Source organism: Copadichromis virginalis, linkage group LG23, assembly GCF_057382275.1.
Source record: "Copadichromis virginalis isolate Kocher_CV1m ecotype Utaka linkage group LG23, C_Virginalis_male_GT1.1, whole genome shotgun sequence".
In the NCBI taxonomy this organism is placed as follows: Eukaryota; Metazoa; Chordata; class Actinopteri; order Cichliformes; family Cichlidae; genus Copadichromis; species Copadichromis virginalis.
Window position 1 is genome coordinate 47,171,317 of NC_140639.1, and position 17,868 is coordinate 47,189,184.

Sequence of the window (17,868 nt, forward strand, 5' to 3'; positions counted from 1 at the left end):
TATGGAAGCCCGTTTCCGCCACTAAAAAAAAAAAAAAAGGATACTTAACTCGAAATTTCGAGTTATCTTTCTCGAAATTTCGACTTATTTTCTCGAAATTTCGACTTATTTTCTCGAAATTTCGACTTAGCAACTCGAAATTTCGACTTAATAACTCGAAATTATGAGAAAAATAACTCGAAATTTTGAGTTATTTTCTCATAATTTCGAGTTAGCTCTGCCAATCAGTAATCTATGTGAATGACGTCATTTCCGTGTTACCCGGAAGCTGAAGCCCTCAGCTACAAATGCTACAGAAATGCTAATTATAGATACGGATCATGAATTCACAAATTGCTGAGTATTTTAAGCGTGGCTTCACAAATGAGGAGATTCTTGCGTTATTAGCTGAATCACATGGCATTACTATCAGCCTCCGTACACTTGAAAGGATTTTACACAACAACCGACTTTGGCGCAGAAAGAACAAAACAGAGGTGGGAGAGGTGGCAGCTTTTATACAAGCACAATTGGCAACCTCAGGACAGTGTCATGGGTATCGTTGGATGCACCAGAAGTGTTGGATGAATGGCATTGTTACTGACAGAGAAACCGTTCGTCTTCTGCTCCGTTTATTCGATGGAGAAGGTGTGGATTTGAGGTCACGTAGACGACTGCGGAGGCGAGTGTATCATAGCAGAGGCCCCAACTATGTGTGGCATATCGACGGCTACGATAAACTGAAGCCATTTGGGATTGCAATCAGTGGATGCATTGACGGATTTTCAAGGAGTATAATATGGCTAGACGCTTACAAGACAAATAATGACCCGAGAGTAATTGCTGGCTACTTCATGGATGCCGTGATTCAACAAGGTGGTTGCCCTGATCGAGTGAGATTAGATCTAGGAACAGAAAACGTCCATGTGGCTCACATGCAACGATTTTTGCACTTTACAGACAATGAACCAGAAAGAGAGCACGTCATATTTGGAGCAAGTACAGGAAATCAACGCATTGAAAGATGGTGGCTAATCTTACGAAGCCAGTGTATCCAGTACTGGATTGAACTATTTGACAAACTAAGAGAGGATGGCCACTTCTCAGACTCTTTCTTGGACAAATCATTGGTCCAGTTCTGTTTTCTTCACATTATACAGGTGAGTTTACATAGGTGATTGTGTAAACGACATGTATTGTAACTGTTTAATTTGTAACAACTCACACGGCCTTTGTATATTATAGAAACATCAGATATATTAAAGTACACGTGAAAAGTAGTGCTTTTTTTTTTTTTTTTTAACTGTTTTGTTAAAAAAAAAATTCCACATATATATCAAGGAACACAATTATACATTATAACACATTGATTATTTATGTGTTTAGGCCTCTCTCTGTACTCGGTTAGCATTTTTGGTGGGTCAAAACTAAGTAAATAAGTATCTGTCTGTTCATGATGTGTGTGTGTGTGTGTGTGTGTATAGGTATGTGTGTGTATATATATGGATATATATCATTAATGTAGCTCAAAGCTAAATTAATGGTGTGTAAGCTAAGAAAATCAATGTAGAAGTTAGTTGTGCTTTTGTACATTAACATTTTCATATTGTATGCCTGAAAATGTTTCTTTTGTTCATTTTGTTTTCATCTAGGAAGAATTAAATGAAGTTGCTTTGGCCTGGAATGACCACAGAATGCGCCCAGTCCACAACTCCCGAAGTCCTCATGGCCGACCATCTTTTATGTATGCCCTCCCAGACATTTATGGCGCGAGGGACTGTCTCAAACATGTCAATATGGACAAAGTTGAAGCCTGCCTTGAAGAATGTGTGTTCAAAGACTTTCCATGTGAAGAGGATGTCTTTCATCTCTGTGTAGAACTCATGTCAGAACATAACCTGGACTTCTCAGATGATGTGTTTCATACAGTGGATCTGTATGTAAAGCTAAGGCAGTTGATGCTTACTGAGTTGGAGCTTTTGCCTTAAAGGTTAGACATCGTTATGCATTTTTAATTCTGTATTTTCATATTTAAATTGTAAACTTTTATGAGTTATTAATTTTTGGATGGTTGTCGTTTTTGGGGCACACATACATGGGTTTTGAGGGCCTGAAAATGTATTTCACGAACAGGGCCAATTGAAAAAGGCTATAAAAATTGTATTTAATTTTTGGAGGGTTGTTTTTTTTTTTTGGATGGTTTATTTCAATTAACAAACCAATTTTTTGTTTTAAAAGCCTTATTATTAAAACATATGTAAACATAATGTCTGTTAGACCTGCTATTTGGAGGATATGCAGCGCATGTCACCTTGGAATTATGATTTCAACTTTTTGTAAATATGCTTTTTCATCTTTCTTTTTATTTGAGTAATTATTGATGTTTTGAAATATCTGGTTATGTAGCAGTAAAAAAAATTTTCACTGTCATTTTTTTCACTGCTGAGACTTTTTATATATACTGACTGTTTTCCTGATTATGGGCAGTATAATTATATATTTTTTAGCATATGGATAACCTAACTGAGTGAGATTTATGGACCTTTTTTTTTTTCGGATTGCGCCTCAGAATAATAAAAACCCAGAAATTACCAAAATTAAAGATGTAATTTGTCTCATTGAACACTTTATTATAAAACACAGATCTTTTGCCATCATCTTGTCTTAAAACAAAATAACTGTACTGTATTTACAGTAACACAAAAAACCTTAAAGTATTCTTATAAAAAGCTAATTGCAAGCACAAGACTTGGAAAAAGTACGATAATACACTCAACAAAAATATGCAATATGTTTTGCAAAAGTTCAATTATTATTAAAAATACAAAAAGAATGGGACAATAAAAAGAGATTGAGGATAATATGGCAAGATCTGATAACAATATCCTACAATTAAAGAATAAGAACGTGTGGTCTAAAACCACTATGAAGCAAATACATTAGGCTCAAACATGAAAACAGAAATATAGGAAAATATCTTTTAAATAACTACCCCATCGGCTATGTAGTTTTGAAAAAGGGGGCTATGATACACAGGGTTTTTTTTCCATTACAAAAATCAGGAAAAGCCAACCAAAAATCAACCTTCAGCTAAGCAATTGCTGATTTCACAGAAATCCAAAATAAAAGCATATAGGTGTGCCTTATGGCCATTCAATTTAGCAAAAGTCACCATAACCCAGATGGCTAAACAGAACTGTACAAACATAACTGTAATAAAATACAATGATAAAGTAAAACCTGACTTGTAAACTGTAAAATGTGTGCACGATGATAAAACATGTAGGAGATATTGCATATATCTCCTACATGTACTATACACTACATATTGCAGGGGTCTCAATCTCTAATTTTCTGGTGAACCACTACAATACATGTCATCTTTTGACATTACATTAATAAAATTTGACAAATTAAAATTAACCTAATGCATTTTTTAAAGTTGATTTTGGATTCAAATAATAGAAAAAATGAATAAAAGGTGGAAAAACTGCTTTCATTGTTCACATGCACACATGCTGACTGAGGAAATGGGAATGCTTATAAATGGTCTCCAGACTGCCACTCTGAGACCTCTGCGGAAATGCATTTCACAAGTGTTTAGAAAAATATTGCCTCAGTTGTAATAGGAAAACACAGAAACACAAAGAAGTACCTCAAATTGCATTACAGTGGTATTTCACCAAATACTTTTTCTTGGAACTCAGTTTTTAAACACCTGAAACCTTTGCTGTGACATTCACATGGGAACACTTTAGTCTTAGTTCACAACTCAAATATAATCTGTTGTAAAACAACAATGGCTTTTAAGCCATTGTCCGTGAATCAAACCTTTAGATAATGTCCATAACCCACACATTTGATTCCAACACACTGTTCATCTCCGATCTGAAGTCAGGATAGCTGTCATAATTTATCGACAGCTCCAGTACACACCCACATGTGTGTGCCACAGGTCGTCTCTGGAAACCTTTCAGTTCGTTAAACCCAATGATGATGTTCTTTCCCAGATGTAAATCTGAACCTGTGCAAAACCTGAGGAACAAACACAAATGTTCCTTCTCAGCATTCTTCACATATGTAGTTAGATATTTCTGAATCAGCTTCTGGTGAGCCGTCATTGTTTCAGGGAAAGTGAGACACTTGAGAACTTTTCTCAGAGTTGGTTGGAGGGTTTCATAAACTGAAGATAGATCACAAAGGCTTTCCCATGCAGTGCTGAGTGTTCTTGCCCACTGTTCAATAACATAGGCAGGCTCTTGGACAAGTGTTTTGTGTGCAAGCTCCAATAGGACTTCAGTGGCATTGCAGGCTGTTGGTATCTTTCTGCAGCTGTGGTTATCAAGTATGTCTATAAGTTCTTCTTGGTCCACGGTGCTAAAGTCTGATCGCCACGCCTCTAACACTGTACGCTCAGAGTCAGGCATGAACTTAAGGAAATTCTCCACAATATCACTCTTTACATATCCAAAGGCAGCTTGTTCCAGAATGGCAGGTGCAATTTTCACAGGCAGATATTTCTCTCTAACCCATCCAAATGCAATGATTCTGCCCACACTCTCCCACTCCGGTTGCCCAAGATCATGCCTTAAGAAGGGCACTTTGTAAACGTTTCCAGTGGTGCACTGGTCATAGAATTCTTTCCAGAATTCTGAAAGACAGTCTCTCACAACTCCCCCATCGTCATGGGCCATTTCAGGTGTTCCATCAGGCAGTAAGACCTGGATTTTGATGTCGACATCTTCAAGGTCCTTATCACTAAAATGTGAAATGAGCTCTGACATTACCTGCCCTCTGTGGACCACCACTACTCTCCTCACTCTCTCACTGGATGGACCAGGTTGTGGAGAAAAAATCAGGGTGTCATCCAAATTTATTGGCTCACTGTCAGAAAAGGGGCCAACAAAAATAATGTCACTGCTGTGAGAAGTGTTAGCGCTTAGAGACTGCGTGGAAGATTGTGGAAGGTTATCGTTTGGAGTGTCTTCAATGTATGTCACATCATGGCTGATTGTTTCAAATGGAGCAGATGTTTGGACTGTAGTGACAGTAAAAGAAGAGGTTTGGTTTTGAGGACTCGCTTCAATTTCTGAAGATGGATGCAAACCTGGGTTGGAGCTCTGAAGGCTGTCATTTTGTTTTTTCTTTGTGGTGAGGTAGAACCTGAGGATATTAAGTTTTGTGACATGATAAAGTTCTCCTACTGTCAATGCATCATCGACTATCATCTCTTGATAATCCTTCAGATCACAGTCAAAATCTGTTAAGGGCCCCTGAATGTTTCCTCCATCTGGAAAGAACAGGCCTGTTGCAACCTGTAATATGTCCCTTTTCTTGGCATCCTTGCAGATGTCTATTTTTCTTGTTCCTCCTCCTCGTCTAGCTCTAACCTGCTTGAAAACCTCAGTGTCTTCATCATAATGCATCCATCCTATTTCTATTTTTCTATTTCTCTTCAGAGCATTTCTTTTATGGGTTGTTTGGGAATGTTCTTCTTGCCGTGTGCTACTGCCATCCTCTTCAGATAATTTTCTTTTGGACAGTTTGGATTTCAGCCGTTCAAAAAGCGCTGACTTGCGGCTGCTGCCCCTCCGTCTGCAAAATCCAAATACTGCTAGACGATCACCGTATGATGGCAAATAAGTCTTCAGCTCCTCATCTGTCATTAGACTTATGACACTGGCATCAATCTAAAGATGGAAAAATAATTTAATTTATTGAAACAACCAGCCTTGAAAATACAATTCTATTTTTAACTTAAGAACAATGAGGAAAAGTTGCATTTCAACCAGTATCTTGTTGGAATTAAGTACCTTCTCATTCTCCAAGGTCTGTATAATTTCCTCAGAGACTTCTCTTTGTTTCAAGAATTCAGTCAAGTCTCCCATGCTGTAAGGAAGGATGTAAATTAAAATTACAAAATTAAAATAAAGCCACCATATTATCGTCAAAGTATCTGTGCCTACCTACATTATGAGCTCTGACTATGGTGGAGAAGTGGGAACTGCATTTTTAAGTGTCCATTTGCACTGTAACTACAATCAGCGTCACAATACAGTCAATCCCACATTTTCTCAGTTGTCTGGTTACAGTTTTATTGGTTTTGTTCCTTATTTATATAGTTGTCAGTCATATTCCCTGTTTTGGGTGATTTGTGATTTTGTTTTATACAGTGCTGTATACTTATTACGCATGCTTTCAGCAAAACGTCTGTTTCATCAGACGTAACAGGTGTCATTAGCGTGTAACAGAAACCTTATAGGTACCTTTGGTTAACCCTGACGTTGCATTCTGTTCAACTTTGTATGTAACAATCGCTGTCACACTGTTTTTATATACCTTTTATCCAGTTATCATTTGTAGGAAGGCATTCAAAAGTGAAGAACCTGGCGCCATTTGTTGTTAATACAGCAGCTCACGACACGATCCAGTTTTGAGTGCGCACCCCTTTGCGCCATATCCTTCCGGGTAACAAGGAAATGACATCAGCCACGTAGATTTCTTATTGGCAGCGCTAACTCGAAATTTCGAGTTATTTTCTCAAAATTTCGACTTATTTTCTCGAAATTTCGAGTTATCTTTCTCGAAATTTCGAGTTATTTTCTCAAAATTTCGAGTTAATAACTCGAAATTTCGAGTTAATAAGTCCGAATTTTGAGAAAATAACTCGAAATTTCGAGAAAATAACTCGAAATTTCGAGAAAGATAACTCGAAATTTCGAGTTATGGATCTTTTTTTTTTTTTTTTTAGTGGCGGAAACGGGCTTCCATAATCTTCCGTCTTTTCTTTTCGACTTGTCTCTCAGTCCGCGCTTCCTGCTCAAGTAAGTCAGCCCCCTCCTCTGGCGCGCATGCTCTGCAGCGCATACCCGACGGGGTCTGCGCAGCGCGTGCACCACAGGTGTGGAGAAGTACTGATTAGTGCTCCAGTTTCAACATAAACGCTTCCAGAAAGCGAAACATGCTCCTTTTCAGACTAAAATATCAACGTTTCTAACCATACTCCAGGGTTTTTAGTTCACCGTTTATGAGGTTTAACAAGAAAATAAAAGACAAATCTGAATGTTTGAAAATGATTTGAAAAAATTCTGTAAAGAATGGATCAGAAATACTAAAATTATCCTTTTACTTAAATTTAGTTGCTTTATTCATTTGTTACATAAGTTAAACAAACTTATGTGGGTTTCTATATAAGTCAATAAAGAAACCAGAACAAACTGAGAGGTTCTGGAAGCGTGGAGTTCAGTTTGCAAATTTATCTAATGCAAAAAACATCTATGAATAAAACTTTTTTATTATTATTATTTTTATTTTTTATTTTGAATAAATGAATAAAACTTTGTTGGCCAGCAACTTTTCAAAAAGACAAAAAAGAGAAAAGCTGGTCATAAAAAGAAGCTATTATCTGGGGGGAAATAATCATTTGATCCTCTGCTGAGTTTGTAAGTTTGTTCACTTATATTAAATAATCAGTCTCTAATTTTTTTTTAAAGTATTTTCATTTTGATGTAATGAGACAGAATATCAACCAAAATTGAATAAAAAATGTATTTGCTAAAATAAATGAATTGATTTATATGTCACTGAGTGAAGTAAGTATTTGATCTCAAACACAACTTAGTACTTGGTGGAGAAACCTTTATTGCCTAGCACTGCGGTAATATGTTTCTTGTAGTTGGTCACTGGGTTTGCTCACATCTCAGGAGGGATTTTTTTCCACTCCTCCTTCCACAAACTCTCTAAATTCTTTAGATTTCTTTGCTGCTGTTTGGTAACTTTAAGCTTCAGCTCCCTCCACAGATTTTCTTCAGGACTGAGGTTTGGAGACTGCCTTAGCTCCACTCCATGTCCTTGTGCTTCTTCTTTAGCCACACCTTTGTTGCATCAGTGGTATGTTTTAGGCCATTGTCATGCTGGAAGACCCATCGATGACACATCTTCAGTCTTTTGCCTGAGAGAAAGTGGTTCTTGTCCAAGATTTTGCAGTACATGGCTCCATCTACTGGCCGCCTCAGTGTGGTGAAGTCGTCTTGTATCCTTGGCAGAAAAACAGCCCCACAGTATAATGTTTCCACTTCTGTGCTTGACAGTGGGGATGATGTTCTGTGGGTTACACTCAGCATTTCTCTTCCTCCAAACAAAGTGGGCTCAGTTCATGCCACAGAACGCTTGTTGGGTTGTCGAGGATCAAAAACTTACTTCACTCAATTATATGCAAATCAGTGAAAAGAAATCATGTATTGTGTTTTTTTTCTGTTGGTGTTCATGTCTCTCTCCAGTAAAATAAAACATCCACAAAAAATAGAGACTGTTCATTTCTTCATAAGGGAACAAATTTACAAATTCAGCAGGGGATCAAATACTTACTTCTGCCACTACAGTGATGACGCTTTTGTTGCATTAAATTCTTGATCTGGAAAATGTTCCTGTTTTTCTCTCTCCAGGAAACAATGAGGATCATGTTTACCTGTTTGCTGCTTGTGCTGCCCTTTGTTACTGGACTCTCAAAACCAGCCAATCTTCAACCCAACCGAATTGAGAAGCGACTGAATGAAACAAATTATGAAAAGTTTAGACGACAGCATGTAGATGCCAAGATGAGCGTGAAAAATGTGATACAGAAATGAAAAAAAAGAAAATATATGCTGATCGAAACAAATGTAAGGATGTTAACACATTCATCCTCAGTGATTACAAACAGGTCAAAGCCATTTGTAACGGTCAAGGAAGATATGATCAGACGAATGGCACGACAAAGAGTGTAGCAAAGTTTCGCATTGTTAGATGTGACCTAAAGAACAATGCAGCCAGGAAACCCAAATGTCAGTATAAAGGCACACTTCTCACTAACAGAATAGTTGTGGTCAAATGTGAAGGAAAGTTACCTGTGCACTATTGTGGTGATGAAATGACCTTTGAATCCAATAATGCAACTATAGGAAAAATCCCCATGCGCTCTACTTCTGTACCCACAAATATACATTTCTGAGATAACAAAAGAGCAACATTTAGCATCAGCTCTAACTAAACGTCGCTGGAAATGTCTTCTTCATTATAAGTTTTTATTTGAGTCTGTCTTAGCAATAAGTATATACATTTTTTAACATGTGATCAACCTGTATTTCTTCACATGTTACATGAAATAACATAAAACTATTATTTCCTTCTGATGAGGGAATTTTATATTCATCCCACCAATACCGACATATTAATTGTACTGACTGTAGGATGCTGTGTAGAAATAATCTCTTAGATCCAGCTTGCTTCTAATAAAATATTTTTTATCTGATCACAGAATAAGCATATAATAAATGTCACTTTTTGGTGTTTGTTGGTTTTTATATATTTATTTTTTAACATTTGGAGCATCACCAGTTACAAGACTCACAAGCTGACAAGTTCTTATTCAGCGCCCTGTCTCTTGTTTCTTTTGTTTTTAATGTCATCCAATTTTTTTGTTTTCATTTTGGCATGCGATTCATTTCTAAGACTTTTCTAAACGTCTAAACGTCGTTGCCATAACGGAGGGGGCTTGAGCATTTGCCCCTTTCCTCTTGGACGTCCCAAAAGCCCTGTTCTTGAGGCATTACTATTTTTTAATCTGTGTACATGTGCTGTCTGTGCCCCTCAACAATAACATTTAACTAATAACCCCAATTTTGCTAAATAAAAGGATCTGGCTTCCACTAGTCACATGATGCCCATTAACTAATTCTCGACTTTGACGGCAGAGGGCATTGGTTACGAGATCACAAAGAACATGCACATTTTTTGCCGCCTGGGTGGTGCGGAGCTGTAAGCGAAACACACAAAGTAATTGGGAGATGCAGACTGGTGCAACAAAAACCAGTAAGTAGGTGTAGAGCGTACACTGTAGTCTATAGCAGCGGTCCCCAACCCCCGGGCCACGGACCGGTACCAGGCCTTGAGTCGTTTGGTACCGGGTCAAGAGAGTTGAAGCTCGTACCGCACAGAAAAAATAAATAACTTACATTATTTCCGTTTTATTTATTATCCGACTCTGAACAGTGTTTTATTTGGAAAAAGACTGAATTCTCTCAGTTACTTCAGTCTATGACTGACTCTTGACGCATGTCAAGATACATTAGTTAATATTAAACCCACAAACTAGCAAAATTAGTAAAAAACAGATGTCTTTGGAGGGTTTCTTTGCAAAGGAAAAAAGGCCCAGTGAGGAGACAGAAGAAGAGTCTATGACAACTACTAAGAAAAAGAAAGCTGCATTTAACAGACAACAAGTGGATATATTGCAACAAGTGATTCCCATGCACCAAGCCCGCTCTGCATAATATATGTGGAGACCAGCTCTCCAATGAGGCAATGAAGCCTTCAAAACTGCTTTGTCACTTGGAGACATTAAAAAACAAGCCTTTGGACTAGTTTAAAAGAAAAAAGCAGGAACAACAGGGACAGAAGCCATTACTGAGGGCCTCCACAACAACAAATACAAGTGCACTGAGAGCATCATACTTGGTGGCTAACCGTATTGCTAAGGCTAAAAAGTCATTCACTATTGGTGAAGAATCGATCCTTCCTGCCACTAAAGACATTTGCTGTGAACTTTTCCCCTTAATATTGGTATGATCCCAGCTCAGGCACTGAGCGAGGGGGCGGGGCAGCTGCTGCCTGCGAGTGCGCTGTTGGAGAAGCGCAGCGAGGCAGACAGAGAACTGAAGTTTGACCAGGTTCCAAAGGAAATCATTCGTACTGTACAAATAATGTAAATATGACGGTGCATCACAAAAGATTGATATCAAACTGATCACTTGACCCATATTACGTTACTTGCTCTTCAAGTGAATCAACAAAAGGTGAAATGAAAAGCCGAACAACAACAATGCTGTTTCTTTAGAGAGTCTCAGCTTACATGTGTGTTTATTTCATATTTTCAGTTGTTTCCCTCCACGGCTAAATAAATCGGTTTCAGTTATGCACTGATATACAAGACTGGACATAAGGAGCTTCTTTCAAAGAAAAACTCTGGTAGATGTTATTTTATATATTATGCTTTGTATGTTGTTCAGTATATTTCTATGCAAAACAAAAGGAATTTCAATACACAGCAGTACATTCACAGTTGAAACCAGATATTTACATACACTTTATGGAAAACACAAGAACATTTTTTTACTGTACAACATCAATTTAGAGTAAACTTGTTTTGTTTTGCATAAATAAATATTGAAATATATTTTGAATTAGTTAAAGAGAGAGAGCTGTCTCTTTTTTATCACTTTCACCAAATTTAGGAGCACATATACACTAAGTTTATTGTTAATTAATAAGAAAACTCCAGACGATTCCATTCTGAGCTGAAGAAGCTTCTGATAGGTTGGTGGCACACCTGTGGATGCATATAAGTCAAAACACAGAGCCTGTTTCTGTGACATGGGAACATCAAGAGATGTCAACCAAAACACCTGGAAAAGAATTGTGGAGCTCCATAAGTGTGGCTCAATTTGAATACAATTTGGTGCCATTTACAATTAAGAAATACAGACAGTTTCTCTCTTTACTCTTAAAGTTAACAAATATGTTTTTTATATTTATCAACATAAAAAATAAACATTTAGTCTGATTTGATGTTACAATTAAAAAAGTGTTTTTGTTTTTATCTGAAGAGTTTGTAAATATCTGGTTTCAACTGTATATTTGATGATGTTGGTGTTTGGTTTGATTGTCAGCACAAAGAGGGAGAGAGAGGGAGGGAGGGAGAGAGAGAGAGAGAGAGAGAGAGAGGGAGAGAGAGAGAGGACAGAACAGAGATGAACAAGAGCAGGTGAGACACACATGTTAGTCAAATGGTTGTTTACCAAAAGTATCAGCGTATCATAGGTCCTCATGTATCTCGTACCTAGTGTTTCTTTTTAGGTTTGTTATTTTTCAAATTCTATATTTATTAACTTTTGCAGGCTTGTTTGCACAACAAGGTTAAATAATTATCTAAACTTTTCTGAATCTAAATATTGTACTTTGGTAGAATTAAAAAACAAGTGTAGTGCAGGTCTATGATGATTTTTAGTGCTACTATCATCTAGCTCTGATTCTGGTTCTGTCTTGGTTAAATCCTAAGTAGTCCTGCTTTTGAACTGTTGTAGTCCTGTTTTAATTCCGGATCAGTTCTGGGTCTGGTTGAATTGGGGTTTAGTCCTCGTGTCTTGATACAGCCCCGACTTCGTTCTGCCTTGCTGCTTAATTAAAAAACTACTTTAAGGTGTCCTGCACATGTGATATATTTTTCCCTATATGAATATGAACTCAAAACAGAGCCAATTAATCTTTCAGTCATTTCTTCCCCCCCACCCCCCAAGTCCCAGATGCATACTACCCTTTAGGGCTAAGCCCCGGGTGTATCAAATGTCTGCCTCTGCTCTGCTCTACAACAGAATCACAAAGGTGTCTCCAATAAGCTGCAGAGATGATTGTTGTTTTAATTTTTTAACGGTACACAAGCAAAAAATTAGAAGAGAGGTCATGAAGTTTCTTACTAAACAGTAGCGCCCTCTGCAGTTTGTGTGTGGAAGTGCAAAAGCTTACAGCACCTGGTATTCCCAGGCGGTCTCCCATCCACGTACTGACCAGGCCCGACCCTGCTTAGCTTCCGAGATCAGACGAGATCGGGCGCGTTCAGGGTGGTATGGCCGTAAGCGAAAGGTCAGCTCAGAAACGGCGTTTTTATACATGCTGTAATGACACATACACGCTTACGTTTTTGTTTTCTATATTTAAGTTAAAATGTCCAAACGACAAAAATGTTGGACTTCCAAATCGACCCAACACACCGTGTGCTCTCTGTCACTTTAACACTGTGCTGTAATCAACGAACATGTCTTCTTATCGTGATGTTACTGCGGGAAAAGCATTTTTGCAGCTCAATTTGAAGCTGCAGTTAATAACGAAGGTTTGCATGTTGTCGCTGTAACATATGAAGTTTAGCACAATAATATAGATCAAACTGTGAGACATTTGCCACCAATAAAAGGTCTTTTTCACAGCTTTGCTTTCGCTTACGGCCATACCACCCTGAACACGCCCGATCTCGTCTGATCTCGGAAGCTAAGCAGGGTCGGGCCTGGTCAGTACTTGGATGGGAGACCGCCTGGGAATACCAGGTGCTGTAAGCTTTTTCACTCCCACACACAAACTGCAGAGGGCGCTTCTGCTCCTGCTTGTGCTAAGAGGCATGAGAAGTTAACATTTATGGGTGATAAAATCCTTTTTCTATATTTTTAACATGAGAATATCAGTTTTCCATCTTGTGTTCCAGAGTAATCGGACAAAAGACAAACGTAGAACAAGGAAAAAAGAGGCCAAGTGTCTCACCTATAAAACAAAATAGAATAGAATAGACTAGAATTCAACTTTATTGTCATTGCACATGCACAGGTACAGGGCAACGAAATGCAGTTTGCATCCATCCAGAAGTTCTTTAGTGATATAGATATATTACAATATATATTAGCAATAATATAGATATGTGAGTATATTACAGAAATGGGTCTATTATGGTATGTTATAATGTACACGGTATGAAGTATGTTGTGAATATTCTATAACTATAAGTATGTACAGGCTGTAGTGAGTACAAGCTATGTACAGGATATGAACAGGATATAAATATGAAAAACTATACAGAATATGAAATAAATAACTTTACAGAATCTGGGATATACAGCTATACAGAAATGGGAACTATGCAAGTTGTAAACAGTTGTAGGATTAAAGATTATCGAATGTACAGAATGATTATTTACACAGAGCTATACAGTAGCTGAAAATTACTGTTTTCTGAATAGTCTCACACAGATAAACATTTGCAGGGAATACCTTTTCCTTCAAAACAAACGTCACAGACTGTGTTTTTCTTTACTGATTGTATTTGAGTAGAAACTCAGATTAAAATGGCATGAGTGCTCATAAAAGGATTTAACTGTAAAAGTAGGTGTAGTGGATCACTTTGCATAGATGTAGATAAAAGTGCAGTAAGCAAAGACTACAGTGGTCATTGAGCAGCTGTTCCTATAATGTGAATCTGGGATAAAGGCAGAGATTATTTGTTTGCCTTTGTTTCCTGGTTCTTTCTTTCTTATCCAAATGGAAAAAGAGAGCATAAAAGTACTGTTTACAAGCAGCTTATCTACCTCATTGTGCCCACTATCATAAAATCTTGGTTGACTGAGCACTGAGCCATCTACCACTCGAAATTGAACCTGTGTGGGACAACAACAAAGTCCAGTATACTAAGTTTCAGTAATGTGCAGTTTTTTCTGTGGAAGATGTAAATCTAAATAGATGTCCTATTGTATGCATAATATACCACTGAAATGTATAAAACAATTTCTAAAGACAAATTTCAATTTATTTTAGATTTTCTCAAATCCAAACAGCGCTAAAAGCATACACACAGTCAAATATTTTTCATACGAGGTGCTGAAGGTTCTGCAATGTTCTGTCAGTGCGCCCCAGGGCAGCTGTGGCTACAATGTAGCTGCCATTACCAGTGTGTGAATGTGTGTGTGAATGTGTGAATGACTGAATGTAGTGTAAAGCTCTTTGGGGTCCTTGGGGACTAAGTAAAGCGCTGTACAAATACAGGCCATTTACTGTGCGTGTGTTTATGCTCAAGTGTATGAATAAATTAGTCAGTTTGAAACAGTTGCAATTTAAACAGTAGAAGAGTGGCACTATATTTATATATTTATAAAGAATTTCAAAGAACAATTAATTGATGGTCAAAGCAGGTTTATTTAATTAATATCCAGATTTCCAATTAGTTCCGAATTGATTCAGCAGCAAATCACATCACCAGTCACTTCAAGGCTGTATGTATTATTGTAAGGTAGACCCTACAATAATACATACAGAGAACCCAACAATCATATGACCCCCTATGAGCAAGCACTTTGGCGACAGTGGGAAGGAAAAACTCCCTTTTTACAGGAAGAAACCTCCGGCAGAACCAGGCTCAGGTCGGGGCGGCCATCTGCTGCGACCGGTTGGGGTGAGAGACTGAAGACGTTTGTTGTAGGTCTGATTGAAGGACTGATGTGATGGTAAGTTGTCTGCTGCTCCGCTTTGAATATTGAGAGATTAGTTGATGGATTTCAAGCCAAATTGTGCCCAAGTTTAAGACCACATTCATTGGTTGTTTTTGTTGATGTTATTGTTTTGGGCTTTTTTTCCACAAGAATTTCTAGCTCCCCTAGAATTCTGGCCACCCAAACGATGATTGCTGCTGAGAGAACACAAGGTTTTGTCCCCCTGTACTATTCATGTCAGTGCAGGGGGTTCTCCTTGAGAGGCCAGGGTGGAAAAAGGGATGCTTCAGAACCTCCAAGGGTGTTATGCGCTGATTTGCATCCAAGGCCAACATTTCTTTGATTAGCCTTACAAATAATGATTGGCCATTTTCCGGTCCTCGCCTAACCTTTAGCAGTTGTTCGAGGTCATCGAGACGCTTAAGTTTTATATATCGAGTTTCTTTAGATCGATAATGTGTCTCGTATTGAAATTGTTCTTGGGTCTTAAATGTCCAGCGCTGTTTGTTGTAGTTATCCTCGATGAAGTAGCAGTCAGTGTACAAGCCAGACTCTAGGAGATGATCTGGTAGCTGACCCTGGGTTTCAATTATGAATTTTAAAACATCATAATCGTCTTCCCCAGGATAGAGAGGCACCCCTGTAGCAAGCTCCACAGCTACCAGCCCCAGAGACCACATGTCGATTGCTTCGTGGTATGGAATGCCAAGCATAACCTCAGGTGCACAATAACCAGTTGTCCCCACACAGTCACCAGGAATCACTGCAGAAGCAGGACATGCGAGGCCAAAGTCTATGAGTTTGACTTTGACGGGAGACTCACTGCGGTTCACAACCATGATGTTTCCAGGTTTGAGGTCAGCATGCACTATTCCCACAGAACCCAGGTGGAACAGAGCATTTGCAAGCTGATGCAAAATTGGCCTGAGTTCTCTCATTGGGAGACCTTGGTTATTCCGGTCCCCAATGTAGTCCCACAGGCTTTGGTCGAGCAGTTCGAAATTCAAGCAAATGCGCTGTCCATCGAGGAAATAGTCGTTCCATTCCACAATGTTGCACCTGTCTGGATCCAAGCGTCGTAGCTGCTCCAGGATGAAAATTTCCAGTTTTGCCTGGAGCAGAATTTCAGGGTCGCTCTTGTTGACTTTAATAGCAACAGTTTTGTTATTTTTTGTATCGCGACATCTGGTTACAACACCAAAGCCTCCTTCTCCAAGGAAGGCCTCTACCACGTGGTGATCTCCTAAAATGGTCCCTTCCGTTATTTGAAGATCATCTTCAGAGGCAGATGGGTTGGCTGAGGTGTTGATGTCTCCTTTTTGAGGAAATTCAACTGAGTTTTGGAAACTGCAGCTGAATTTTTGCGATCCATGACTTTTCCAGCTTGAAGGCTGCTGAGAGAGCACAAGGAGTTCTCCCCCTGTACTATTCATGTCAGTGCAGGGGGTTGTCCTTGAGAGGCCAGGGTGGAAAAAGGGATGCTTCAGAACCTCCGAGGGTGTTATGCGCTGATTTGCATCCAAGGCCAACATTTCTTTGATTAGCCTTACAAATAATGATTGGCCATTTTCCGGTCCTCGCCTAACTTTCAGCAGTTGTTCGAGGTTATCGAGACACTTAAGTTTTATCGATCGAGTTTCCTTGGATCGATAATCTGTCTCATATTGAAATTGTTCTGGGGTCTTAAATGTCCAGCGCTGTTCCTTGTGGTTATCCTCGATGAAATAGCTGTCAGTGTACAAGCCAGACTCTAGGAGATGATCTGGTAGCTGACCCTGGGTTTCAATTATGAATTTCAAAACGTCATAATCGTCTTCCCCAGGATAGAGAGGCACCCCTGTAGCAAGCTCCACAGCTACCAGCCCTAGAGACCACATGTCAATTGCTTCATCATATGGAGTGCCAAGCATAATCTCAGGTGCACAATAACCAATTGTCCCCACACAGTCACCAGGAATCACTGCAGAGGTGTTACATGCGATGCCAAAGTCTATAAGTTTGACTCTGACTTGAGACTCACTGCGGTTCACAACCATGATGTTGACAGGTTTGAGGTCAGCATGCACTATTCCCACAGAACCCAGGTGGAATAGAGCATTTGCGAGCTGATGCAAAATTGGCCTGATTTCTCTCATTGGGAGACCTTGGTTATTCCGGTCCCCTATGTAGTCTGACAGGCTTTGGTCGAGGAGTTCAAAATTCAGGCAAATGCGCTCTCCATCGAGGAAATAGCCGTTCCATTCCACAATGTTGCACCTGTCTGGATCCAAGCGTCGTAGCTGCTCCAGGATGAAAATTTCCAGTTTTGCCTGGAGCAGAATTTCAGGGTCGCTCTTGTTGACTTTAACAGCAACAGTTTTGTTGTTTTTTGTATCGCGACATCTGGTTACAACACCAAAGCTTCCTTCTCCAAGGAAAGCCTCCACCATGTGGTGATCTCCCAAAATGGTCCCTTTAGATATTCCAAGCTCATCTGAGCCGAAGGATGGGTTGGCTGACATGGTGTAATGTGTCTGTTTGCGCTGTGAATTGGTGAGAAACAAAACTGAACTTGTTTTGGTTTCTCTCGTAAATTGCTCTCAAAACTTCTCAAAAGGGTTTTAGTTGCTGCAGGTCAACGTCCGTTAAGCATAAAGTAACAGGTGAGCGCTTCTATTTATAGGTTTTGGATCAAAGCAAAGTTATGACGTCAGAAAGGATCAAAGCAAAGTTATCACGTCACAAGCGATCGAAGCGATTCTAATATGTGCGCATGCGCACATATGAGAAGCGATCGAAGCGATTCTAATATGTGCGCATGCGCACATATGAGAAGCGATCGAAGCGATTC

The 17,868-nt window shown here is 38.9% G+C and overlaps 3 protein-coding genes and 2 non-coding genes across 6 annotated transcripts; 2 read left to right on the forward strand and 3 right to left on the reverse strand.

Moving 5' to 3' along the window:
* Positions 1–203: 203 nt before the first annotated feature.
* On the forward strand, positions 204–2,600 carry LOC146681849 (uncharacterized). The gene is made up of 2 exons (XM_085449046.1): positions 204–1,139; positions 1,632–2,600. The coding sequence occupies exons 1-2, from the start codon at positions 321–323 to the stop codon at positions 1,965–1,967; spliced, it is 1,155 nt and encodes a 384-aa protein (XP_085305172.1). The 5' UTR covers positions 204–320; the 3' UTR covers positions 1,968–2,600.
* On the reverse strand, positions 2,585–6,505 carry LOC146681850 (uncharacterized). Of its 2 annotated transcripts, XM_085449043.1 has the most exons (3): positions 6,319–6,505; positions 5,793–5,868; positions 2,585–5,669 (listed from the first exon to the last, which is right to left on the reverse strand). In XM_085449043.1, the coding sequence occupies exons 2-3, from the start codon at positions 5,865–5,867 to the stop codon at positions 3,813–3,815; spliced, it is 1,932 nt and encodes a 643-aa protein (XP_085305169.1). In that variant the 5' UTR covers position 5,868; positions 6,319–6,505; the 3' UTR covers positions 2,585–3,812. The 2 variants fall into 2 exon arrangements, with proteins under 2 accessions (XP_085305169.1, XP_085305171.1); XM_085449045.1 differs by lacking the exon at positions 6,319–6,505 and having other exon boundaries at positions 5,793–6,186.
* Positions 6,506–12,530: 6,025 nt separating this feature from the next.
* Positions 12,531–12,649, reverse strand: LOC146681851 (5S ribosomal RNA). The gene has a single exon (XR_014918341.1). It is a non-coding gene; the product is annotated as a 5S ribosomal RNA (ribosomal RNA).
* Positions 12,650–13,005: 356 nt separating this feature from the next.
* Positions 13,006–13,124, forward strand: LOC146681852 (5S ribosomal RNA). Its single transcript, XR_014918418.1, has one exon. It is a non-coding gene; the product is annotated as a 5S ribosomal RNA (ribosomal RNA).
* Positions 13,125–14,725: 1,601 nt separating this feature from the next.
* On the reverse strand, positions 14,726–17,758 carry LOC146681853 (uncharacterized). Its single transcript, XM_085448582.1, has one exon. The coding sequence runs from the start codon at positions 17,537–17,539 to the stop codon at positions 15,203–15,205; it is 2,337 nt and encodes a 778-aa protein (XP_085304708.1). The 5' UTR covers positions 17,540–17,758; the 3' UTR covers positions 14,726–15,202.
* Positions 17,759–17,868: the final 110 nt, after the last annotated feature.